Genomic DNA, 25,293 nt, shown 5'->3' with positions numbered 1-25,293 from the left:
CAGCTGTTGTGGGTGCAGAGGAGGAGGAGGAGGAAGGGAGCGGACCTCCAAAAAGAGCCCTGCAGCAGCAGGATGGGCCCAAGCAGGACCTCATCCAGTCCAGCCTCCAGTTACAGTGTCCAGGCAGACACTCCCAAGGGGAAAAGCCCAGAACTGGAGCACAACAGGCTGCGATGGCGACTCCCAGAAGCCGGTCCACATTGGCACATCGTGGAAGGAGCACAGAGTCATCCTGGTAGCTGAGATTCTTGCACTGCAGGGGGTTGGACTAGATGACCCTTGGGACCCCCTCCAACTCTACCATTCTAGAATACTATTCAATGATCCCTGAAGCAGCTCTTGCCAAGTCTTCCTCCTGCTCTGGGTGTCTGTTAACAGTCGTAAAGTGGGGGTGGGTCTGGAAGCTAACAAAAAAAACAACAACCCATCTTTTTACTCCAGATCGATTAACAGAAGTTAGCTTTGAGGCTCATTTGCAAAGCATTCCCGTAACACTGCAGATCTTTGAAGTTCTCTCCTAAATAAAGGTGCCCCCGTGTGGTGAAAAAGGAACAACCACAGATGCTTCCTAGTGGCTGAAATAGGGAACCACAGTTTTTGCAGCAGGAATGTGATTTAGACAAAGAATTGCCCACAAGTGAGAAATGGGAAGAGATTCCCAAGGCTGCTGTTAGATTGTTCTGTTTTTAAAAATGGAAGCCTCAGTTTCCCCACAGAACTCCCCCCGCCCCCGGCACATGTTGAAAAGGGGGCAATGCTTCCCACTCCCCCATCTCCTTGGGGCCCCCACCCTCTGCACTGCCACTCCCTCACCTGCAGAAAAGTGCTTCTTAAAACTGCCCCCCAAATAGTCTGGCGTATGTAACCCCCTGGCGAGGGAGACCCAGAACCAGCTCCCTCCTCCGCTCCCACCCAGACTGAACCTCCAGCTTCCCAGGTCAATCCCCCTGCCAGTCTTGCCTACAAAGGTAACTGGGAGCAGCTCCAAAAAAAAAAAACCCCAACTCATTTGAAAAACGCAACTCTCTTCCCCCTCTGATGGACCTCAGTAACATGTTGTCACCACACCCACCCCACAAATTCCCACTAGGCTGAAAAGGGAAAAGAACAGCCTGCAGCAGCAGCTGCCACAAGCCCTGATGCCCCTCCATATCCCTGCCCATGCCAGGCAGCCTAGGAGCGGAGAACCTGCAGAAGGCATTTTCCCCCACAGCAAGGAAGGAAGGAAGGGGGCTTCCAAGGCGGGTTTGCAACTCACGACCGGGCTGGCAAGGAGGAGAGGAAGCAAAGGAGGGCCAGGTCTCTGCTCCTGCCCTCCTGGCCCCTGAGCACCAACGGTGTGGCCCTGCTGCCCACAAATTCAAGCAGGGCTGCAAGGATTGTTTGCGCACCCAGAACCCCCCACTGCACAAGCCTCGGCCTTCAGACCCTCTCCTGCCAGAGAAGGGCTGAGTCTCCTGGAGCCGTAGAGAGATGCATCGCTCCTCTTCCTTTGCTGCTGCCCAAAGCACCCATCATCCCAGAATTACAGAGTGGGACCCCCAACGGCCATCTAGTCCAGCCCCCTGCATTGTAGGAATCCCAGCTAAAGAATCCCTGACAGATGGCCATCCCACCTCTGAGGAAGGAGAGCCCGCCCCCTTCTGAGAGAGACTGTCCTCCTGTTGAGCAGCCTGGGGGGAAAGGCTGGGTGGCAGAGGGGGCCCTTTTCACAGGCCAAAAAGGAAGAACTTGAAGCCAGGCAGGAATGGGCAGTGCCCAGAAAGGAGCCCTTTCAGGCTGGCAAAGCAGAATCAGAGCTTCCCTCTGAGAAGCCTTGGAACGGCCATTTGTCGACGGTTCCAGAAACAGTGGCTGCGAGGGGGTCTGGTGCCACGGGGGGAGGAGGTGTCAGAAAGTGCACCTGAAAGGTCAGGGCAGGACAGGGTCGCATCTCGATCTACCTGCCAAATTTGCAGAAAGACAATGATGGCAAAGGTAAGAAAAATTTATTGCCAGCAAGTGGAGAACGGCCTCCTGCTCCCGGCTTGGGCCACGAGGTGAAGTGGGTGCCAAGCTCCTCCTCCTCCTCTTCCAGGCACTTTGACCAGAGAGCCTCACAGGACCGGAGCGCCTCTCCTTGCTCAGGTCCGCCAAGGGACAGTCCCCTGCATGGGGAGGGGGGAGTCCAGCCCATGGGCTCAGCCACAGGGGCGGGGCGCCTCTTCTTGCCTCTCTTCTCTGGTGGAGGTGAGATCCTGCCCAGAGAGGGGCAGAGGCGCACAGAGTCAAGCCTCCAGGTGTTTCGTGATGCGGCGGATCTTCTCCTTCTTGTTCCTGTTGCCGTGCTTCTTCCAGGGTTTGCCTCGGGCGTCCTCAGCACCGGTGGCAGAAGAGGGGCCTCCCGCTCGGTTGCCCATCAGGCACTGGCTGCCTCTGGTCAGGGCCCGGACGTTCTCCTGGGAGAAAGAGGCAGGCCGTGTCAAAGGGGAGCCTCCAGGTGACATGGGGGGCACAGGCCCACCTGGGGAGCCAAGAGGCCAAGTTGTGTGGGCAAAGAGGAAGGGAGGGGGCAGCCCAAGAGGCCAAGCAGGATTTGACCAGGTGCACTATACTTCACCCAAGCAGGCGTCAGAGCAGAGTGGGTGCCTGGTTTGTCGTCGTCCCCCCCCCCCGCCCCCCGCCTGCATGCACACAGCCCCTGACCTGGTGGAAGAAGGCAGAGTCCACCACATTCTCGATCTGCTTTGCTCTGGGGCTCCTGCCAGGCAGCCCCCCGGCCTCACCCTGCCCGGCCTTGCTCTGCAAGGGGCATCTTTCGTGACGCAACTGGAAGTCCTGGGGGTCAGTGCCAGGAGGCGGGTGGCAGTACAGCAGCTTGCCCTGTGAGAAAATGGGGGAGAGGCAGGCAGCAGAAGAGGGAGAAATGAAAGTCAAGACATGAGATGGTAAGGATTCCAGCCCCCCCCCCCATGACACATTTATTTACTCCATTTCCAGCACGCCCCCCTTCCTCCCTAGAGCCTTGAGGCGGGGGCTCAGGAGTCCCCAGCACTTACACTGACGTAGTCCTTCAGCACATAGCGGGCCGAGCGGGGCTGATCGGGCTGCCCATGATCCGTCATGAAGCCTCTCATGTCTTGGGCCAGGCGGAAGGAAGGGAGGAAAGAGACAAGGAACTTTTTAGCTTAGAGAAAAGGCAAGTATCAGGCGACATAATAGAAACCTATAAAATGAGGCATGGCATGCAGAACACAGAAAAGGTGTCTTCCCTCTCTCCTAACACTAGAACTCAGGGGCATCCCATGAAACGGAAAGGACCGTTCAAGACCCATAAAACAATCTCCTTCTTCACACAGCGCAGAGGGAAACCCTGGAACTCCCTGCTGCAGGAGGCAGCGATGGCCACCCACTTCAACAGCTTTACAAGAGGATTCAATGAATTCATGGAGGAGACGCCGATCAAAGGCTCCGAGCCACAGCCGTAATGTGCCACGTCCACAGCTGAAGGCAGGCATGCTTCTGAATACCAGCTGCTGCTGCTGCTGCTCCTGTGCTCACGTTCTGCTCCCGGGCTCCCCAATGTGGGCATCTGGGTGGCCCCTGGGAGAAGAGGCTGCTGGGTGAGACGGGTCCCCTTGGGCCTGATCCAGCTGCAGGCTCTTCTGATGTTTGTATGGAGGGGACAGGGCAGGCTGCCACAGAAATGAGCCGGAGCAGCTCTGGCAGACGAAGGGCTCTCTGCGCCAGGGGATTCTGTGCCAATGCCTAAGCGCTGCTGAAAAGGGTTCTCTTCCACCAGGCCTATGCAGGCAGCTAAGACATCCCGTTGTCCACTTTTAACTTTGTAATTATTATTATTATTATTATTATTATTATTATTATTATTATTTATACCCCGCCCTTCCCAGCCAAGACTGGGCTCAGGGCAGCTAACATCAAATATAAAAACAATAGAATGAAATACAGCTTAAAAAACAAGAATAAAATACAACATTAAAACATTAAAATGCAGCCTCATTTCAGTGGAAACTCAAAAACTTTTTTGGGGATAAAAACGTCAAGTCTTCACCAAGGCTAACTATCCAGACTGGTACTACATGGGCCAGAAAAAAGCCAGGGAAGTCCCCAAATAGGAGTTCCAACACAGAAGGAGAAAGGAAAAAAGAAAGAGGGGGAGGGAATCAAATTGATTCCAAGCCAAAGGCCAGGCGGAACAACTCTGTCTTACAGGCCCAGCGGAAAGAAATCAGATCCCGCAGGGCCCTGGTCTCAGTAGACAAACAGACAGGATCTTTAGTGTTCCGTTTTATGTTTTGTTGAGGCAACGCTATAGAGAAGTTACTTTTGTAAATCCATAATCAAGTCAGCCCTTCCTGGGCCAAAGGAGGAGCAGCCCCTCGGAGGGAGCCAAACCCCAGTGGCAGCCCCTCGCAGGGCGGCAACTCACATCCATAGGCCGTCAGCAGCTCCTCGGACGTGGGCGGCCGATCGGGCGGCTCGTCCTCTCGAGGCCGGATGATGTTGATCCCGTAGGTAGCCTCCAGGACCGGCCGGGGGATGCGCTGGCAGACGTGGGCCAGTGAAGGAGCAAGCAGTGGGGAGGGGGGAGAAGGGTGCCCAAAGCGAGACCAGGCCCCCCACCTGGGCAGCTGCCCTCCTCACCCCCCAATACAGCTCTTTTCCTTGCAATTGAGGCTGCCCCTCTCTGCCCTGCCCCTCTGCTGCATCTGGAGGGGCATTTTCCTGAAACAGCAGCAAATCAGGAGATGCCCTGTCTCTGTGAGGCGGAGCAGGTGCAGCTGCCCATCTCCTGCCCTGGAACCCTGCCCTTCCCGGCAAAGCTACCCAAAGGCAACTGAGGGGAACTCAAGGCGACTAGAAAGCCCCCACCCCAATATAGCCAACTCCTGTCTGGGGCAGGGCTGAAGCCGAGGACCACTGGCCAGCCTTGGCTGCTCTGCAGATGGAGAACTGACTGAGTTTATCCCCACCCACCCCCACCCCCCAGGAAAAAGGAAAGGATATGAGAGAGACGGGGGGAACGTGGTCCCTCATCTGGTCGATGGGCAAGATCCCGCTGCAGATCATTTCCGCCTTGGTGGAGACGAAGGAGGGCATCACCAGGCCAGGGCAGTCGCAGAGGCAGAGGGCCGGATCCACGTACAGCGTCTACAGGGGGGCGGGAACAGCAGAGGCGCTCAGCTCCGGCTCCCCTCAGGTACCAGCCCCCTAGAGCCCAGAGCAGGCAGCTATGGAGGACCAGCGCCAAGCAGGGCGAGAGCAGCGGGGGCTGCCGGAAGCTCCTGGCCCGACTCCCATGCTGCGCCCGCCACTCCCTGCAGGCTCTCCTTGTCCCCCCCTCCAGCTCCTGCTCTGCTTCCTTAAGGTAAAATCAAAAACTGGAAGGTGCCTTGGCAGCAAGCAAGGAGGAGGGCAAGGCCAGGATGAGAGGCTGGCAGGACTCAGTACCCCTTGCAGGAGGGGGCACAAGCGCAGGAGTCCAGGAAGAAGGCAAGAGCAGAGACTCTGGGGCCCACCCCAACCCCACCCACTGCCCTCCTAACCTGCTCCTAGGAGATGGGGAGGTCTATGGGGCTGGGGCCAAAGAGGCAGCTGGGGCCACGTCTACTCTGCCACAGCTGGAATTTCCCCGAAGGCGAGGGAGCTGCCCTGGCAGGTGCAGAGAACTTCCTCCCATGGAAGCAGGACTGATCCAGCCCTCACCCCTGCCCCTCCCGGCCTGGCAGCAGCAGCAGCAGCCATACCCTCCACAGCCCGTCAGCCAGGCAGTACCTGGAAGTGCTTGGTGTGACCTGGCGTGGCCGACACAGAGACCTTCTTCTTGCCCAGGATGGTGTTGATGGTCGAACTCTTCCCGACATTGGGGTAGCCCACCTAGGGAGAGGAAGGGAGGAAGCGGCTGGCACAGAGGCAGGCCTGGCGCACCGGCTCCTCCCTGCAGCACCAGAGGAGGGACAAGCAGCCCTGCTCCAAGTCGGTCCCCCAACTCACCAGCCCAACAGTGACTTCGCCTTCCCTGACCTTCCTCCCGGAGTGAACCGTCCTCAGGATTTCCAGGAGTTCCTCCCTTTGCACTAAGCGGCTACTGTTCCTGAGCGGCTGGCCCTGAGGGGGTCCTGCTGCCCTCTGGCTCTGGGGGGAATCAGTCCTGCTTTGCCCCACGGACCCAACAGGGGCTCTGCTCTCCTCGTCTTCAGAGCAGGTCAGCCAGGCGTCCTCCTCCTCCTCCTCTTCCGCACAGTCCTCATAGACGTCGCTGTCTTCCTCTTCGCTGCTGCCGCGCTCTTTGTTCCCAGGAGGCCACGAGAGAGCGCCAGGTCCCCTTTCCACGTGGTGACTTGAGGTCTGCATCTCCTCCTCACTGGAATGGTCCTCGTCCAGGCCTGGCTCTTGCGCAGCTTCTGACCCCTGAGCAAATGAGACAGGATTCAGGGCAGGTGCCTCTGCCTGCAGCTCAGCAGAACACAGCCGCCCCTGACACTGGTTTTCATTAAACAAGTCTGGAATCGCACCTCTTGCAGTGGCAGCAAAAAGGCTGGCTATCAGAACTAAACATTTGGAATGCAGAAGCACAAAACACAGAGTGGCTGTTACCCGGAAGGTGGAGCTAGCTTGTTTCCTGCTGCTCCAGAGGGTGGGACCCGAATCAATGGATTCAAACGGCAAAAAAGGAGATTCTGACTCAACATCAGGAAGAACTTTCTGGTGGTAAGAGCCATATGACAGTGGAACAGTCTCCCTTGGGAGGCGGTGGACTTTCCTCCACTGGAGGTTTTTCAGCAGAGCTGAGGTTCCCATCTGCCAGGGGTGCTTCAGCTGAGATTTCTGCATTGCAGGGGGCTGGACAGGATGGTTCCTGGGATCCCTCTCTTCTAACTCTATGATTCTATGAAATACCAACTAATGCCTGCCTGATCACCTCCCTGTGGAGGCCAAAGGAAAATCCACAGGTACATGAAGCCCAGCTTGGAAGGGAGAAGAACGGGGGGCTACAGAGCCACCTCCCCCATCCTGGTGCCCTCCAGATCTTCTGGATGCTGGGCTGGAGGCCGACTGTGACAGAACCGGCTCACCGCTTATGCCCCATGGAGGTTAAAGTGGAACCCCACTGCTTATACCCCATGGAAGGCTGAGCTTCTCTTGTGTTGCAGGACGTCTAGGGAGCTTTCTACGAGCCTGAGCACTTCTCTTCCACAGAAAGTGTTTTGATCCTGGGAGTATTTGCAAAGAAAGGATCCTGCGTGCCCAGGGGCAGGAAGGTTCTTAGAAAAAGGAACGTTCTGAAAAGCCAAAGCCTTGAGCGCTGCCCCTGTGGAAGCTGCTCCCTCACCCCGGCCGCCTGCCCCCGAGGCGTCTGCTACCTGAGAGCTGTCCTCCGCCAGGCGCCTGGCCTCCTCCAGGGCAGACCAGAAGACCACGCGGACCCCTTCGTCCTGGAAGAAGCGGGCCCAGGTGCAGCGCTGCTCCTCACTCAGCAGGTCGGCCTTGTTGAGCAGGAGGAGGTTCTCCTTCTCGGGGCTGATCTCTTTGGCGTAGCATTCCTGGGAGGAGAGGCAAGGCAGGGAGGCAGAAGAATCACCCGCCAGACTCAGTGAAGAAAAGCAGAGGCAGAAGAACCCTGTGGCTGGGAGGGTCCTCTCTCCCTGCAATGGGCGACCTCCATCCCAGGGGCCTCCTGAGGCCTCCCTGCATGGCCAAGCCCCACCCGCCCCACACTCCACAACAACTGGGCCCATGGGAGATGCAGGGAATGCCCATGCAGAGTGGCAGGCCAAAGCGGCTGGCTGGGCATCCTTGGGACGTGCGGCGATTGACAGGCAGGCCCCTCTGTCCACCCTGGAGGGTGCTTTGCGCTATTTAAGGGTGTTTGGAAGATTCTCCTTTCCTGGGGTGGGAAGAGGGGCTGGACTAGATGGGCTTCTCAGGTCCAGAATGCTCACCTTCCCCTACCCCCAGATGCTGGGGAAGGACAGGAGCTCAGAGACAGAGCACTGGCTTTGCAACCCAGGTCCCAACCATCTCCTTCAGTATAAGGACTGGGACTGCCCTGACTGGAAGCCTGGAGAGCCGCTGCTGCCAGCCAGTGTAGACACTAGATGGACCAAGGGTCTCACCCAGGATAAAACAGCCTCCTGTGCTCCAGAAGAGTCTGGGCAGAGTCTGGGTTTGCTTGGCACACAGCAACATAGGCAGCTGCCTTATCCTGAGTCACACCCCGGTCCATCTAACTCAGTATTGCCTGCACTGACTGGCAGCAGCAGCTCTCCAGGCTTCCAGGCAAGGGACTCTCTCCCAGCCCTCCCGAGAGATGCCATCGGCGATCTAGCCTGGGAGCTGCAGCACAGAGCAAGGGCCCAACTCAGCAGGGAACAGGACAACCCCCCACCCTGAGCAGCTGCCCAGTAAATCCCGCTCCCTGGCCCGCTTCACCTACCAGATCGCGGCATCGGAAGAGAAGGGGGTTTCTGGCATCCACAATCTGAACCACAATATCACTGCAAGAGGAAAGGGAAGGGGCGGCTGCTTCACTGGCCACTAGCTCCCCCCTCACCTCAATCAGGGAGGAGGAACCCAGGCTGGAGAGACAACCATTGCAATAATAGCATGTAGCTATTCAGACGGGGGAATCCCAGCTCCAGCAATTCAGGCACTGGCAAGGGCTTTTGCGGCCAGAAGGCATCTTGGCTGCCTTCACACTGAGGCCTCTGGAACAAGATTCTTTTTCTTTTTAATAGTTTTTTAAATTAAATTTTCAATTTATACATCTCAAATGAAACATTTTACATACGGTAATACCATATATCCAGTGACTAATCTCCTCCTCCTTCCATGGTTCATTTTACTTATCCATCATTCCTGCATATTTTACTGTAACCATTTTAGTCAATTCTCCAACTTACTTCATTCAAACATTAACCACACTGTTGAATTTATCTTAATGCTGCCAGCGTCTTTAGCTGTGCACAGTTATTTTCCAAGTACTCAGCAAAGATTTGCCACACCTCTTTAAAGAGAAGAAGAAGAAGAGGAGTTTGGATTTGATATCCCGCCTTTCACTCCCTTTAAGGAGTCTCAAAGTGGCTAACATTCTCCTTTCCCTTCCTCCCCCACAACAAACACTCTACCGCTCTTAACCACTACATCACACTGGCTCTCTAAAGAGATGTTCTTCATGCTCTCTTATTCTATATTTTAAACCTGCTCATTCTGCAAATTCTATCATCTCAAGCTGCCAGTCCTCCGTATTTGGGACCTCTGCCTCACTTTCCATCTTTGGGCTAACAAAACTCGAGCCGCCATTGTTGCATACATAATTTTTTCTGACATCTGGGAACTATTCATAACAGAAAGGCCTCTGGACCTTTTGGGAATGTTGTTTTAAACATGCTTTTCAACTCATTATAAATCATTTCCCAATATTCTTTAAGCTTTTCCCATGTCTCTGGAACAGGATTCCAACCCATTCCCACCACCAGCAAGCGGCTTCCCAGCGAGGAAGAGCCACAGGGCAAGGACCAGCTTTACCTTCTTTCAAGGACTCGCCACAGCTGACGCCAAAAATCCAGATTCCGCTCAAATGGGGTCAAAATGAGTTTCTGTTCTTCCTCCAGCCTGGAATGGAAGGCGGGAAAGGAGGAAGCAGGAGAGTGTTAGAGGCCAGGATGATTCCACAGGTCACAGGCTTCTGATCCGGACTAACAGCTTTCTAACTGAGGCAACAGCATTTGAGAGGGAGGCGTACTGAACCGTCCGCTGAATATTGCTGCTGCCCCGGTGGGCTTCTTGATCCCTGCCCACACTGGCGCATGGCTCCACCCTGTGAAAATCCTCAACAGAAAGAAACCTGAGATGTTGTGCTCCCAGGTGGTACCAGGGAAAATGAAAGCCCCCAGAGGCCCAGGCCCCGCAAGAGGAAGCAGCAGCAGGGGGCACTTACCGGGCGAGCCGCCTCCTCCACTCCAGGAAGCTGTCTCTTTCTGCTTGGTTCAGCATCTCAGGACTGGTCCGCTTGTCCCAACGTGGCCTGCTCTCACCAGACACAGGGGAAGTCATCAGCAAAGGCAGATTATGGATTTTATTAGTATGGGGGGGGTGGGTGGAGGGAAAGAGATTTCATGCTTTGCAGAGCTTGCCTCCCAGCGGATATCAGGATAGTGAAATTCCACGGTACCATAAATTCTTGCTTCCCTAAAGCATCTGCAGTTTGTTTCAGGACAGCAGCAACACACACACACACACCTAGTTTGGTCTGTGGTAGGCTCCAGACATAATATTCTTCGTGTATTTTTTCTTTTGCTTCTATATTGAGCCAACTGCTCTCCACAGAACTATCATGTTCACTCTCTCAGAAGTCTGTACAGGTGCATGTAAGGACACGTCTTATATTTCTATTGTTTTAAGTTGTTTTTAATATTGTTTATAAAGCTGTATCCCACCCTGCAACCGAAGAGTTCGTAATAAACAAACAAATGATAATTACGGTAAGTCACTCTTTCCTTGTTTCCCTTTCTATTGCATCCATTCTTTTTGATCAAGTCACAGGATTCAATTCCTACATCCCAATCACAGGAGTCATCCCACCAAGCCTGAGCTTAGCTTAGCAAGCCACATTTTACTTTCTTGTAGTAAGTGGTCAAGCTCATATTTTCCATACTCTGCTCATTAGCACAGAAATATCAAAAGCTATGAATATTATGTTCTCTTTTACAGCTTTGACCGCAAACACCATTTTCAAACTAGAGAGATCTCTTGCCATTACAGCCACACTACAGGTTGTGTCTCTCTGGCTCTTGGCCTTTCCACTCTCATGTTTTATGTGGCACAGAAATGCTACTAAACCGGCAGCACCCTCAGGCTGCAAATAACACAGGGGATGTGGGTGGCAGCACAGAATGTGAAAGGTCACCAGCACCCTGAACTCTGTGACAGACTCACCTTCTCGGGATGCACAAGAAGTGCTTGTTCTGCTCGTGCAACTCTTGGATCTTCCGGGTCTCTTCCATCGTCAACAAACCAGTCCGAGCCTCAGGAGGAACAATCTTGATGTTCAGCTTCTCTGCAGAGCAACAGAAGCTGTCAAGAGCAGCACAAGTGTCAGGATATGGAACACAGGAACATCCTCGCCAAGGACTCACCTGCCACAAATTCGGTTCCTGCCAGCTCAGCAGTAGCCAAGAACTCCTCCAGCGAGTTCTGCTCGGTGACGGACTGAAGGTTTAGCCGTCCCCAGTCGTACCCGTCGTTCAATTCGCTGGTGTGCAGCTGTGAGGGAAGAGCAGAGCATTTGAACCCCCTCGCCAGGCCAGCTGCAGGGCCCACCTAGGCCAGCATCATGTTACCAGAAACACCTGGCCAGATGTTTCCAAGAAGCTTCTGGGCAGGGCAAGATGGCTACCGCCGCCTGTTCTCCAGTGCTGCCTTGACACAAGGAGGTTCTGCTTTAGCTGCTTTCCAGACACGGGAAGCTGCCTCCCACTGCGAAGGGGTGGCAGCAGCAGCAGCTCTTCAGTGTTTCAGATGGGGGGGGCAGTTGATCCCCCCCCCACCTGGAGATGCTGCTGGGGGCTGAGCCTGGGGCAGTCTGCATGCACGTGGCCCAAGAGCAGAAAAGGGGGCCTGGGAGTGGCAGGGGGTGAGGGGGCAAGCAGGGCTCGCATCCCCACCTCCTCCTCCTCAAGCCTCCACTCCTCATGGCTGAGCTGCAGGGAGCAGGAGGAGGGGAGGGGGGAGAGAGACTTTCTCTTTTTATGCTTTATTAGTTGAAACATTGTATAAAAGAAATAAGCAGTAATTGTTAAAAACAAAATAAAGAATACCAAAGAAACAATCATTTGTTCCTAAATTGATACTGTATTTGCTTTGTACATCATTCTGTAGGGAGAAGAGTCGATGGAGGAAGATTGGAAGAAATTCAAAGACTATCTTCAGAAACACTGCAAAATTAAGGAATGTTAGAGTGATGTTGGACTGAAAGCAAGTGGTTTCCAGCTGTACAGGTTAAAGTTAAGGATAGATTAAGATTAAAGATCAAGATTAAAGATGTTTAAAGAAATGGAAATTTGATAATAAAAGGGAAAAATTTAAAGTTATATGACATTAAGATCAAGGATTAGGTTTAAAAAAGTTGAAGTTATATATCTTAATGTTTTATTAAATTAAAGATCGGGATTAAAAAAGTGGAAAAGAAACTGCTGGACAAACAATGTAAATTGGAATACAAAAGAGGGAGGTATGAGGAAGTCCAGAAAATAAGTAATTTAAAATTGGAAATGGAAAAGAGAGTTTGTTTTTAATTGCTATGTTTTGTGTTTTTATTGTTAAGTTTTGTATTGTTTTTTGTGTGTGTTGTTTCTCTTCTTTTTTTTTTTGTTTAAAACTTTAATAAAAAATTATTAAAAAAAAAAATACATTCTGTAGCTATTTCTGACATGACCGCCGATCTTCCCATTATGTTCTCCAATTGGATTTCTTGAATACGCACCTCACTTTATTTTCTCCATATTATTCAACTTACTTCATCTTTTATAAAATTATCCTATCTGCATACAGAAGCTCAATCAATACCTGCCAACCGATTCACCTTTTGACCACGTTCTTTTACACAGGCTTTGTATGGCCTTTGACTTTCTCGGGCTCCTAGTGCGGGGGAGCTTCCGGGGAGGTGGGCGATCACACCCAGCGGAGCCTCCCTGCTCAGGCGCAGTCTACCTCTGCCGCAGCCCGACCCGGGGCAGCCTCAGCCCACCTCGCAGGGAGTCACAGACCCTCCAGAGCTGGAAAGGGTCCCCCGGGGCCATCTAGTCGAGCCCCTGCCGGGCGGGGCGAGAGCCCCCTCCCGTCACTCACCCATCCCTCCGCCGCCCGGCGGCCCCCGCGGCCCCCGCTGCGCTCCCGCATGAGCGCCCGGCCCAGCCCCGCCGCCGCCGCCGCCGCCTTCTTCTTGCCCATGATGCCGCCGCCGCTGCTCGGGGCCCCGTGGGCCACCAACCGGAAGGGGACTGCGATTGGCGGGACTCCTTCCGCGTCACGTGGCCGGGCTGAGCCAGTAGGAGGGCGCGGCCGGGCGCGTCGCGGAGGAGGCTCCGGCGGGAAGCTCTGGCGGCCAGCTGCGGTTCCGGCGGCTTCCTCCGCGCGCCGCCAGGGGGCGCCCGAGTCGCGGGGAAAAGGCGGGGAGGGCCAGGGGCCACGTGACCTCCTCCCGGGCCGGGTCGGGGCCGAGTCGGAGGGACCCCGGGAGGGCATCTAGTCCAACCCCGGCAAGGCGGGGCAGAGGGCGGCCAGGGAAGGAGAGCCCGGCCCCGCCACTGTCCCGCAGCACCGCCCGCCCGCATCCACTAGACCACGCAGCCTCTTTTTCAGCTGGGGGCCGGTCCACTGCCCCTCAGCCCTTGGGGGGGCCGGACTAGATTTTGAAGGGGGGAAATGATTTTTTTTTTTAAATGATATTTATTAAAGTTTCAAAGAATACAAAAACAAAAAATAAAAATACAAGACAATACAAAATTCCAGAAAAAGAATAAAGTTTTTAAGATATAACCAAAAAATGAAGAATAAAAAGAAACATACAAAATAAAAACAGTCAAAAACACGTTAATTTTCCATAACCTATCTTCCTTACACTTATTTCCCCGGACCTCCTCGTACCTCCCTTTTTTGTATTCCAGTTCAGTTTGTTAGTTCAGCAAATCCTTACCATTAAGCTTTTACCCATTTATAAACCTTTTTTTCGTATCTCTTAAAGCATTACAGCTGGAAACCACTTAGTTTCTATCCAACATCCTTCTAAAATTCCTTAATTTTACAATATTTCTGTAAATAGTCTTTAAATTTCTTCCAGTCTTCTTTCACCGACTCTTCTCCCTGGTCTCGGATTCTGCCAGTCATTTCTGCCAGTTCCATGTAGTCCATCACCTTCATCTGCCATTCTTCCAGAGTGGGTAGATCTTGTGTCTTCCTAGATTTTGGGGAAAAATGAACGCATTCCTATGCCCCACAAATAAGCCAGAGATGCATTTTAAAGAAAAGGACACATTCTACTCAGGTAAAAACACGCTGATTCCTGGACCGTCTGCGGGCCGGATTGAGAAGGTGATTGGGTCAGATCCAGCCCCTGAGACTTACCGTAGTTTGCCTACCCATGCTCTTGGGCTTGCTGATCAAAAGGTCGGCGGTTCAAATCCCCGCGACGGGGTGAGCTCCTGTTGCTCAGTCTCTGCTCCTGCCAACCTAGCAGTTCGAAAGCACGTCAAGTGCAAGTAGATAAATAGGTACCACTCCGGTGGGACCCATGCTCTAGAGCAGGAGAAAACAAGCTTGCTCCCTCTTCCCAAACTACAAGAAAGAAGATTCCACCTAAACATTAGGAAGAACTTCCTGACAGTAAGAGCTGTTTGACAGTGGAATTTGCTGCCAAGGAGTGTGGTGGAGTCTCCTTCTTTGGAGGTCTTTAAGCAGAGGCTTGACAACCATATGTCAGGAGTGCTCTGATGGTGTTTCCTGCTTGGCAGGGGGTTGGACTCGATGGCCCTTGTGGTCTCTTCCAACTCTATGATTCCCTGTGACAGCGCTTGAGATATTTGAAGATGTCTCTCATATCTCCTCCCAGTCTCCTCTTTTCCAGGCTAAACATCCCCAGCTCCTTCAACCATTCTTCATAAAACTTGGTTTCCAGACCCTGGATCATGTTGTTTGCCCTCCTCTGGACATGTTCCAGTTTATGAACATCCTTCTTAAATTGTGGTGCCCAGAACTGGACAGTGTTTAAAGTATGGTCTGGCCAAGGCAGAATAGAGTGGGACTATGACTTCCCTTGATCTGGACACTATAATTATTATGATGATTATGATGATTATTATTTATTTTCTGTACCCTGCCCATCTGGCTGGGTTTCCCCAGCCACTCTGGGTGGCTAGACTTCTGCTGATGCAGCCTAGAATAGCATTAACTTTTTTTGCTGCTGCATCACACTGTGGACTCATGTTCAGCTTGTGGTCTACTAAGATTCTGAGATCCTTTTCATATGTCCTGCTAGTAAGCCAGGTGTCCCCCATCCTATATTTGTGTATCCGGTTATTCCAGTGCCCCCACCCTATAGAAAACACCCAGAATAGTGGTTTGCATGGCCAGTAAGTACAAGTCAGAACAGTAACAATTAATTGCACTCCCCCCCCAAAAAAAATCCAGTTTAAACTATTCAGTTCAATTAGTTCAACAAAACTGATGATCTTGATCCAGTGATATGAACTTTTCAAAGTCTGGTAGTCATTTATACCTCCAGTGCTCTCCTGCACACACACCCCTACCTCAGCACCCCTCTAGGCGATGCCACCACAACCCTCAGGGGGCAGAACCACTGAACTGAGAAGTGTAGCCACGGTGTGTTTCCTTAGAAGCCAGTCAAATTGTTCCTCTGCCAGGTTCTAAAAGATGGGTGAATAATTCAGTACAGAATCAAAACCTGTAAATGCCAATTTCGCTAGTCATGCCCGCCCCGTGGAATGCCCTCCCAGCAGATGTCAACAGATAAACACTGTGTTTTTTAAAAGACAACTGAAGGCAGCCCTGTCCAGGGAAGTTTTTAGTGTCTGATGTGTTGTGTTTTTACTATTTTTTTGTGGGGAGCTGCCCAGAGTGGCTGGGACAACCCAGTCAGACAGGTGGCATATAAATAATAATTATCATCATCATTATTATTAAAGTTTCCAAAGCCATATTAACCTCTGGCCAAAGACTGAGATTCTAGCACAGAACCACATCATGCGTCAGAGCATTGCATGTGGGCTTAGTAAATTACTTAAATGAATGTGCCTTCCTTTTTTTGGAGCAAGCATTACAGACAGATTTTCTTCAGGATGGAGGAGGAAATAAAGGGCCACGCCCCTTCTTACACACAGTGGCTCCAGTCTTGGTCACGGGCACACACAACCTCTGTTTGCAGCTGCAAAAAGTTTTACACAACTTCTCAGTGACACACGTTGTTTGGCCTTGAGCACACTACAGAGCAGCTCAGTGATGCGCAGCTTCTCAAGGCAACGGAAAGGGACATAATGCAGAGTCCCCTCGCCAGGGCTGCGTCCAGGGCCAGATTCAGGTTTGATGAGGCCCTCAGCTCCTGAAGGTAATGGGGCCCTATATATGTCCAGCTGTCCTTTGTCAACAACAAATGGTCGCTGTTTTTTTGTGGTGAACATATGCTCTATGGTAATTTATGGACCTAATAGGTATCTAAAGCCATTTGCACATAACAAAATATGTATTTTATCAAAGTAATTGTTGAAAAGTCCATGCAGAATGCAAAGGCCGTGCAGAATGTAGGCACCCTATATATAGAAATGAGCAAACCAGCGATATTTTAGGGAGAAGGCTAGCAGGCGAGGGCCATTACTTACATCATAGGAGCCGACACAACACAAAACACTGTTGCTGGATGTAGGTTTTATTTTATTTTATTATCTTATATTTTAGAAATGTACATCCAGTTGTTTTTTCCTTTAAATTTTTTGGGGCCCCCCAAGAGAGTGGGGCCCTAAGCTAGAGCTTGTTTAGCGTATATGTAAATCCAGCACTGGCTGTGTCTCTGGGCAGGTTCATTTACATGCTGCCACTAAGCGAGAAGAACACTTTGTGCACCTGGCAAAGGGGGCTCTGAAAATAGGCCATGAAAACTTCTGCAAATATAAATGAAACCGGGGGGGGGGGGGGAGCCCAGGAACCAAGTGCTGCAATACTTGGTGACTCTGACTTCCCCTGGATTGCCTGAGCAGTGCCCTTGCCACAGAGCCAACTAGGCAGGTCCCCTAAATGAGGCTGCCTTGGAACAGAGAGCCACGAAACTGACTAGAGCAGAGGTTGCCAGAGATCCCCTCTGAATCTAGTGCAAGATGTAATCAAAGCAGCTGGACAAAAGCTGCAGAGTTGGAAGGGACCCCAAAGACCATCTAGTCCAACCCCGCGCAAGGCAAGAGTCCTGGCTAGGGACTCACAACATCCGCTTCAAAACCTCTAGTGAAGGACAGCCCATCACCTTCCAAAGGAGCCTGTTCCTCCGTTGAACGGCTCCTCCCATTAGAAAGTTATTCCTGTGATGGATAACTAATTGGACCATTGCTTGAATAGCCCAGTCTGGTCACCACATTTGCTAACAAAAGAGGAAACATCTCATGATGAGAGTATTAGATGAAAGGAAGATGAAAGGGAAAGCAGAGAGGATCACACAATCTCTTCAGGACAGTTGGAGGCTATTTAAAATCGCAGTGGCTCCTCTAGTCCCTGTTCTCACAGCGGCTGACCAGATGCCTGGGGGGAAATGTTCCTATATTGAGATCTGGGCTTCTAAACTTTTTTCATATATTATCTAGAATTCACAGTGAGCTGATGATTCTGAAAACAAAACTGCCGGTCATCGTGGGGCCATTAAACAAATTGAAGGTGCCGCTACGTTTCGAATGCTGTGTCCTGTTCTGGTCTCCTCACCCCCCAAAAGATACTGTGGATTTCAAAAAGATTCAGAAGAGGGCAATCCAAATGATCAAGGAGATGGTTTTATTTTGAGTGACTTTAAAAGAGGTTAGACTTTAGTGAGAGGCAGCGATGCTTCTGAAGGCCAGTTGCCAGAAGCCACAGGAGGGGAGAGTTGCTCTTGTGTTCGAATCCTGCTTACGGGTTTCCCTCTGGGGCATCTGCTTTGTTGCTGGGAGAACAGGAGGATGAACTAGCTGGGCCCCCATTGGCCTGCTCCCCCTTCACTCAGTTTGAGAACGCAGACCGCAGGATAGAAAAGGCATCCTCAACTCCAAGTGAATGTCCGCATGGTCAAGGAGCAGAGTCAGGGGAGCTATAAAAGACAAGTATACGTCAAAGTCCTGCTTTTACAGTGACCACCCAAAGGCTTTCCTTGCAAACTGGAAATCTAACCAGAATGAGAGGAACAAAGCGAGCACATCCTCTGGCCAAAAGAAAACACTGCGCTGGGTATCACTAAAAACAATACAAGTGTTGTTTTTGAAAAGAAAGAAAGAAATCAGAAGCAGGAAGGCAACCAGGAAGGAAGACGATTAGACTGTTAAGGTGACAAAAGAATGAACAGATTACTGGAAATGTTTTCAACAAAGGGTGCAGAAGTTGAATTAATCATTTACATTGGTCTTAACTGTGAAAGATCGTCTTCAGAAACTCACACTGGCCACTGTGTTTGTTTTGGGTCAGATGGAAGTAACAAGAGAGGAAGTTCTGGGGATAAATGACAAATTGAATCAATAGCCATTTCAGATGGACACCAGGCCATTCATAAATATCTCATATGTGAAACAGAATTAGTGTCACAAGGGTCACCAAGGGTCATCTAGCCCAACCCTGGCAATGCAGGAAGCCCAGCTGAAGCTTCCCTGATGGATGGCCACCTGACCTCTGCTGAGCAAACCCCAACAAAGGGGAGTCCACCTCTTTCCAAGGCAGCCCATTCCCTTGTCAGACGTCTCTTACTGTCGGATAGAGACTCTCCTTACAAATACATGCGCAGTATTACAAAAATCTGTCTCCTCAGTGGATGACTGGGACATGACAACATTTTATGGGTTTAAAAAAAATTAATTATTGTGGGTAAGTTGCATAGGGCCTTCCTCAGGCAACAGATGAATTGAAATGAAGATGATGAGAATGATAATAAAGTATCAACGAGAATAACACTTTAATAACAACTCATTTACTTCTCCAAAGAGATCTCGGAAGTGAGCTGAGAACCAGGCAATTGCCCGCTTTTTGGCCTGATTCTAGTGTTGTCCCATATCCTTTTCCCCACTTCTTCCTGAGGTTGGCACCTGCGGCAATAATCCTGGCCACTGGAAGGACAGCAGGTGGCAAACAGGTGGAGCATTTTTGGTGGCGACTCCTGCACATGGAACACCCTTCCCAACACCCCGGGAGGCTCGCCTGGCACCTGCTTTGTTATCCTTGTGCTGCCAGGAGACATTTAGTTTTCTCAGACTTTTAAACATTGTTATTCTGTAAAGTATTTAACGCTCCTTGTTTACTTTTACCAATTGGAGTTTTTGCCCTGTGCTGTCCTGAATCTTGCCAGGTTCCACTTCATTGGATGCCCACAAATTCTACTGACAGAAGAGAGGAAGAGACTTCTCCCCACCCACTTTCTCTCTGCCAGGCATAATTTTATAAACTTCTATCACATCACCTTCAGGGCACAGCCATGACTACTGCTTGTCCTATGATTGCTAGTATTCTGATCTTCTTCTTCTTTGGCGATCCCTCATAGCCGAGTAAGATTGTCTTCCATAAACACAGTTTTAACCATGAGTCCGTAAGTGACTGTGGAGGCCAGTTCTGGATCCACATGTCCTTCCACAGTGGGGACATTGGTTCCCGGGCAGGAGTTGATCATGGTGTGGATTTGCCAAGCGTGCCTTCCTCTTAGCACGTTTCTCCCTTGCGTCCTGAGTTCAAGTGTCTTCAAAGCCCATGACGCCTTTGGTAAAGGCTGTTCTCCAACTGGAGCGCTCACAGGCAAGTGTTTCCCAATTGTTGGTGTTTATACTACATTTTTTTAGATTTGCCTTGAGAGAGTCTTTGAACTTCTTTTGTTGTCCACTGGTATTTTGCTTTCCAATCTTGAGTTGAGAATAGAGTAGTTGCTTTGGAAGACGATAATCAGGCATCCAAACAACATGACCAGTACAACGAAGGTGATATTGAGGAATCATCGCTTCAACACTGGTGATCTTTGCTGACAACTGCTGGACAGATTACCGACTAATACGCTCCACGATGGCTATCAAGATTATACCTCAACGCAGGCTTCAAGGAAGGAAACCAAGGTGCAAAATGGACACTCAAGCCCTTCTAGTATTCTGTATTGATCTGTTTTTAGGGGTCCAAGATGGTTTTGTTTTTGTCTTTTGGGCCCACCACTTTCCCTGGAAAAACCCCGTGTTTATTGCTGAATTGGTACAAACATCAAGCTGTGAAAAACCCAAAGGAACAATTGTCCCTCTTCTGAAGTGGTCCTAAAATAGCTCCTGAATGAGATTTCCTGTGCTTTCCTGGAAGCGATGTTGGGGGCAGTCGGCTCCCACTTTCTCTCCTTCTCTCCTTGCCTACCCTGGCAGGATAATTTTTCCAGTTGTCTCTGCAGCTTCTCTCCAGCAGCGCACTTCCAGTTTTCTCGGCATGCTTAATTTTTAAATTTTATTTTACTTTTCTCTCTTTAGCATTCTTACAGAAATTGCAAGCAAACTGTGTACTGTATGTGCAAAACGTGTGTTGGGAGGATCTCCTTTTGTATATGTTGAATGATTGTCTGATTATTCAGGTTTCTGAAAAGCTGGTTTTCTGATAATCTGATTTTCTGGGTTTCTGATTCTCTGGCTCTCTGCCATGGGGGAGGGGGAGAGCTGAAGGTAGAGACGACACAAACAGCAGACTATTGATTATAGGAAGTATGAACAGGAAAACATGGGGCTTCGGGGGTCCGAGGCAAAAAGCACAAGTGGAATCGCCACGCCCAGACCAAATGGAAAATGGGGCAAAGAGGCATGGGCTTAAGGCGAAGTGTGGCTGGGCCTCTCTAAACGAAAATGTCCCAAATGGTGCAGATTTTATTTGTAGGGGACTCTTTGGTTGCCCTTTTCTGAACCCCCCCCCCCCCCAGCCTCCAGGGAAAACTCAGCAGTCATGGCAGACAAAGACAGACAGGAACTCTTGGGGACTGTTGTCAGTTAAACAACCGGAGGCAGAGAGAGAAAGGGAGGAGGAGTAAACAGGCCCCGAACAATGGAGGGAAGTGAGTAATGGCACATTACAAAGGCCTGCTGCTCACATCTGCGTAACACCAAATTATATTGGGGATTCTTTCTGCGCTGCCTGCGCCAGGATGGTATAAGGGGAAAACTCAGCATTTGGGGCAGCAAAAGCTTGAGCAGATTGTAAGGAGTTCTCCAAACTGGGTGACTGGGCAACAACATGACCAAGGCAGTTATTGGGTGGGTTCTTGGTTTGCTCTGCTTTCATTCTTGTTTCCGTTATGTACTTTGTGGTTTTATTTATGTGTCTTTTTGCTGTGCCCTAAGCCTGAGATCTTTGGATGAAGGGCAGGATACATATTTAAGAAACGATGTGTCAAGTGATGCCCATGGAGGCAAAGAATCCATGGATAGGGTCCGCGTTGGCAGCAGCTGACCGGGAGAGGGATCTTGGGGCTGTGGGGGAGAAATCCATGAAACCAAGGAACTGGGGGAAGCAGCTGGAATCCATGCTGGGAATATTCTCATTTGACTGAGTGGAAAACAGGAAGCTCTGCTTTTCACTTCCAGCCTAGTACCCTCTGCACTACACTGACATGCAGCCGCTTCTCAAGGTTTCAAGCAGGCAGGAGTCTTTTTCAAGCCCTCCCTGAGGAGGCTGCCAGGGATGGAACCACTGCCCTTCTGCATGCCAAGCAGGTGCTCTGCCATTGAGCTACAGCCCTTGCTGCAGACCTAACAGGAGAAAATGCTCCTTGACACATCACCTAAATGTGAAGCCATACCAGACAATGCTCTCCTGACCATTAGCCCTGGTGGCTTATAAGGGGAGGGGCAGTAATCATTGTGACGGCTCTGTGCAACCTCCATATTCCAAAGCAGTCTACCCCTCAGTCAGCCCTGGCAAGGGGAGCAGCTGCCAGAGGGGCTTCTGCTTGTGGAGACAGAAAAGCCACCTTGTCAGAGTCAAGATGCTGGGATGCTCCCTGGCTGGACCCTTTGGCCAGGGAGATGCAGCAGTCTTCTTCTCACATCAAAGGCATAAAAAGACAGTGTGGAATAGTGGTCACAGTGGCAGAATACTAGGATTTGGGGGACCCGGGTTCAAGTGGCCACTTCATCCATGAAACTCTCCTGCCTGACCTTGGGAGCCGTCCCTGCCTCTCAGCCTCCTCCCAGGGCTGCTGTTGTGAGGATAAAACGGGGAGAGAGAGAGACCCCTGGACCGTGAGCTCCTTGGACTGGGGGGGGGGGGTAAACTGGGACATAAATGCAATAACAAACATGGAAATAAAGAAAGAGCAAACAGGACCCGGGAGCTCCATTTCCTAACATGGTTAGAGATGAGGAGTTCTGTTTGCTATCCCGTTTCTCCCTGTTTCCGTATTGCGCCCCATCCTCCGGCTCGCCCTCCCCCGCCGGGATTTTGCCCGAATTCGCCCTTTTGCAACGCGGTTCTTTTGTGTCTCTGCTTCCCCACTGCGCCCCGTCCTTGCCGCGTCTCCGGCTGCCCAGTGACCGGCGGGGGGCGAGGGGCGGAGAGGCAGCAGCGCGCAAACGCAGCCGGGAACGCCAGCCAAGCCTCCCCCTCCGCCCGGTGGTCGCTCCCTCCGCCTTGAGCTCCCCTTTTTCAGCCGGGGCGTCGATCCGGAGCCGCACGCGCATCTCCCTCCCTCCCTGCCGAGCGCGCTCCCCGGCCGGGAAAAGAGGAGGGCAGCGGCGCCGGGGCTCCTCCCGCCTCCGCTCGGTCCCTCCCTCCGCTTCCGTCGGCGCCGCCTCCGCTCCTCCCCGGCGGGGCTTCTGGGCGCCGCCGGCCTATATTTAGCGGCGCGGCCGCCCGCGCGGAGCCCCGAGCAGCGGCCGCGGACGGGATGTGAAGCGCGCTGCAGCCGCGGCGGCGATGGAGACGGAGCGGCGGCGGGTCCGGCAGCGACGGCGGCGCGGCGAGGGGCGGCGGGCGCGCGCGCCGATGCGGCGGTGGCAGGCGGGGGGCCCGTGCCCGGCTGTCCCCCTCGGGCGCCGTCGGGATGCGCGGGCGGCCGGGGCTGCGGCGGGCGCCTCCAGCTGAGGAGCAGCAGCCGCAGCAGCAGCAGCGTCCCGGGCCGGCCGCGCCGTCGGGTGGCGACGCCATGCTGCCCTGGAAGAGGCACAAGTTCGAGCTGCTGGCCGTGGACGACGAGCAGCTGACGCAGCAGCAGCACAAGAAGACGCAGCAGAAGCACCGGCGGCATCCTCCTCCTCCGCCGCCTCCTCCGCCAAGCGCGCCGTCGGGGAAGGGCAAGGGCAGCTGCTGCGCGGCGGGCGCGGGGAGCCTGCCCTGCTCGGCGGCGCTGGGCTCTTTGGCTCGCGCGTGCCCGCCCGAGGGCGCCCTCAGCAGGATGGGCAACCTGTTCCGCTGCAAGCGCAAGAAGTTCCGTGTGAGCAGCGAGGCGCCCACCTACACGGTGCTCTACCTGGGCAACGCCACCACGCTGCAGGCCAAGGGCGAGGGCTGCACGGACGTGGCGGTGGGCAAGATCTGGGCCAGGAGCGAGGCCGGGCGCCACGGCACCAAGATGAAGCTGACCATCGGGCCGCAGGGCATCCGCATGGCGCCCGCCGCGCCCTCCGAGGCGGCCTCTCGCCCGGGCCACCTCTACCTGCTGCACCGCGTCACCTACTGCGTGGCGGACCCGCGCCTGCCGCGCCTCTTCGCCTGGATCTACCGGCACGAGGTGAAGCACAAGGCCGTGCTGCTGCGCTGCCACGCCGTGCTGGTCTCCAAGGCAGAGAAGGCGCGCGCCATGGCGCTGCTCCTCTACCAGACGTCGGCGGCGGCGCTGGCCGAGTTCCGCCGCCTGAAGAAGCGCGCCGACGCGCGGCACCAGCAGCTGCAGCAGGCGGGCGCGGCGGCGGCCGACGGCGCCATCCCGCTGGTGCCGCTGCGCAAGCTGCTCCTGCACGGCCCCGGCTGCTGCTACAAGCCGCCCGTCGAGCGCAGCCGCAGCGCGCCCAAGCTGGGCTCCATCACCGAGGACGCGCTGGGCGAGGAGCTGGAGGAGCGCGCCGCCGGCCTGGCCAACGGAGGCGGCCCCGACGGCGAGGACGAGGAGGAGGGCGACTGCGACGACGACGAGGAGCTGCTGGCGCCGCTGGGCGAGGACGACGACGACGAGGAGGGCGCGGACGCGGCGCCCAGCCTGGGGCAGCTCATCTGCGACCTGGGCGAGCTGGCCATCGGCAACGACGTGGCGCTGCTGCGCGCCGACCTGCGCGTCACCCGGCTCCTCTCGGGCGAGAGCACCGGCAGCGAGTCGTCCATCGAGAGCAACGGCCACGACGGAGGGTCCCCGCCGCCGCCGCTCCAGCCGTGCCGCGGACCGGACAGCCCCGAGCCCGGAGACAGCGGCTGACGGAGCCGTCGGAGGGGCGGCTGGCGGGAGGCAGGCAGGCAGGCAGGGGAGGCTCCGCCAAGGCGCAGGGAAGACGGGCCACGCTTGCCGGCGCCCTCCAGGTGGGACCCTTCTTGCCCCCCGGGGCCACCACGCGAGCCTCCCCCTCCAGGCAGAAAAGCCCCGGCACATCAACTCCTCGGCCCGGCGGCCGGTCTTCAGAGAAGGAGCCCCGTCCGGCCGCCCGCTCGCCGGTAGGACCACCCCGCTCCCGAACGGTGGGATGACGCCCCAGCTTCTCGGGACCCCCCAGACTTGCCAAATGCTTTTCCGTAACCCTGGGGGTGGGGGAGGGGTGTGTCTTGTTTACAGATCCCCAAGGGGGGAGGGGGGGTCTTCATCCCTCCTTCCCTGCCGGACTCTCCTTCTTCTACCCTTCCTCCTTTTTTGAAAAAACGTGTCTCCCTCCATGGTTCCTTCCATTCCATGCTGTGTTAAGAGATTTTTTGTTTTTGTTTTTCTTTCTTTTGCACTGTGGTGAAGATCATGGAGACCTTTTTGGGGTGTTTTTTTTAAATTATGAGGTTTGACAAATATTATTTTTATTCTCCACAAATCCATTTTCTTCTCCAGTCTCAGTGTTTCTATAGACATGTATAGATATATTATAATTATTATTATATCTTTTGCTGTGCAAAAGGAAACTGTACATGTGGATGTTCACTTCAACCCATGGAAAACACAAATGTATATCTAATACATTTAGTTGCTGTTGTTGTTATTATTTTTCTTAATTTCTGGAGCAGGAGCCTGGCCTCCTTGCTTGGGTTTGCTCCCCATATTTGGAAATGGTCACAGCGGAAGCTGCTGCTGCCGGCTGAGCAGGAGGCTGCCTGCCTTTGTGCTGCCCCCGTGGCTCTCCCCCAGGCCAGCATGGTGCTGGTCAGGCACCTTGTGCCCCCCCCAGCCCAGTCACATCTTCTCTGGCCGGAGCTGCTTGACATTCTTTGGTATCCTGCGGGGAGAAATGTGGGAAGGGGCTCTTTATGGCTCAGCCCTCCCCACCTTCCAATATCCAGCCAAGCAGGGATCTCTGGGCCCAACTGGATGGGGAGATTCACCACTGCCGCCCCCCCCCCCAGCACCCTTCTCTTGACATCCCGAAGCAG

General features: G+C 53.2%; 2 protein-coding genes across 2 annotated transcripts; one reads left to right on the top strand and one right to left on the bottom strand.

Annotated features, from left to right (window-relative positions):
- Positions 1-1,973: 1,973 nt before the first annotated feature.
- Positions 1,974-12,983, bottom strand: LSG1 (large 60S subunit nuclear export GTPase 1). Its single transcript, XM_081006303.1, has 14 exons — positions 12,850-12,983; positions 11,139-11,265; positions 10,939-11,059; positions 9,941-10,027; positions 9,529-9,615; positions 8,438-8,498; positions 7,365-7,544; positions 5,995-6,411; positions 5,776-5,877; positions 5,009-5,151; positions 4,430-4,554; positions 3,039-3,118; positions 2,686-2,862; positions 1,974-2,438 (listed from the first exon to the last, which is right to left on the bottom strand). The coding sequence occupies exons 1-14, from the start codon at positions 12,949-12,951 to the stop codon at positions 2,268-2,270; spliced, it is 1,980 nt and encodes a 659-aa protein (XP_080862429.1). The 5' UTR covers positions 12,952-12,983; the 3' UTR covers positions 1,974-2,267.
- Positions 12,984-22,659: 9,676 nt separating this feature from the next.
- On the top strand, positions 22,660-24,299 carry FAM43A (family with sequence similarity 43 member A). Its single transcript, XM_081005135.1, has one exon. It carries the CDS (start codon positions 22,781-22,783, stop codon positions 24,143-24,145), a length of 1,365 nt encoding a protein of 454 aa, XP_080861261.1. The 5' UTR covers positions 22,660-22,780; the 3' UTR covers positions 24,146-24,299.
- Positions 24,300-25,293: the final 994 nt, after the last annotated feature.

This window comes from Podarcis pityusensis (assembly GCF_964106645.2).
Source record: "Podarcis pityusensis genome assembly, chromosome: 5".
Classification (NCBI taxonomy): domain Eukaryota; kingdom Metazoa; phylum Chordata; class Lepidosauria; order Squamata; family Lacertidae; genus Podarcis; species Podarcis pityusensis.
The sequence above is the reverse complement of the archived record's forward strand: the minus strand, read 5'-3'. Positions and strand labels throughout refer to the sequence as shown.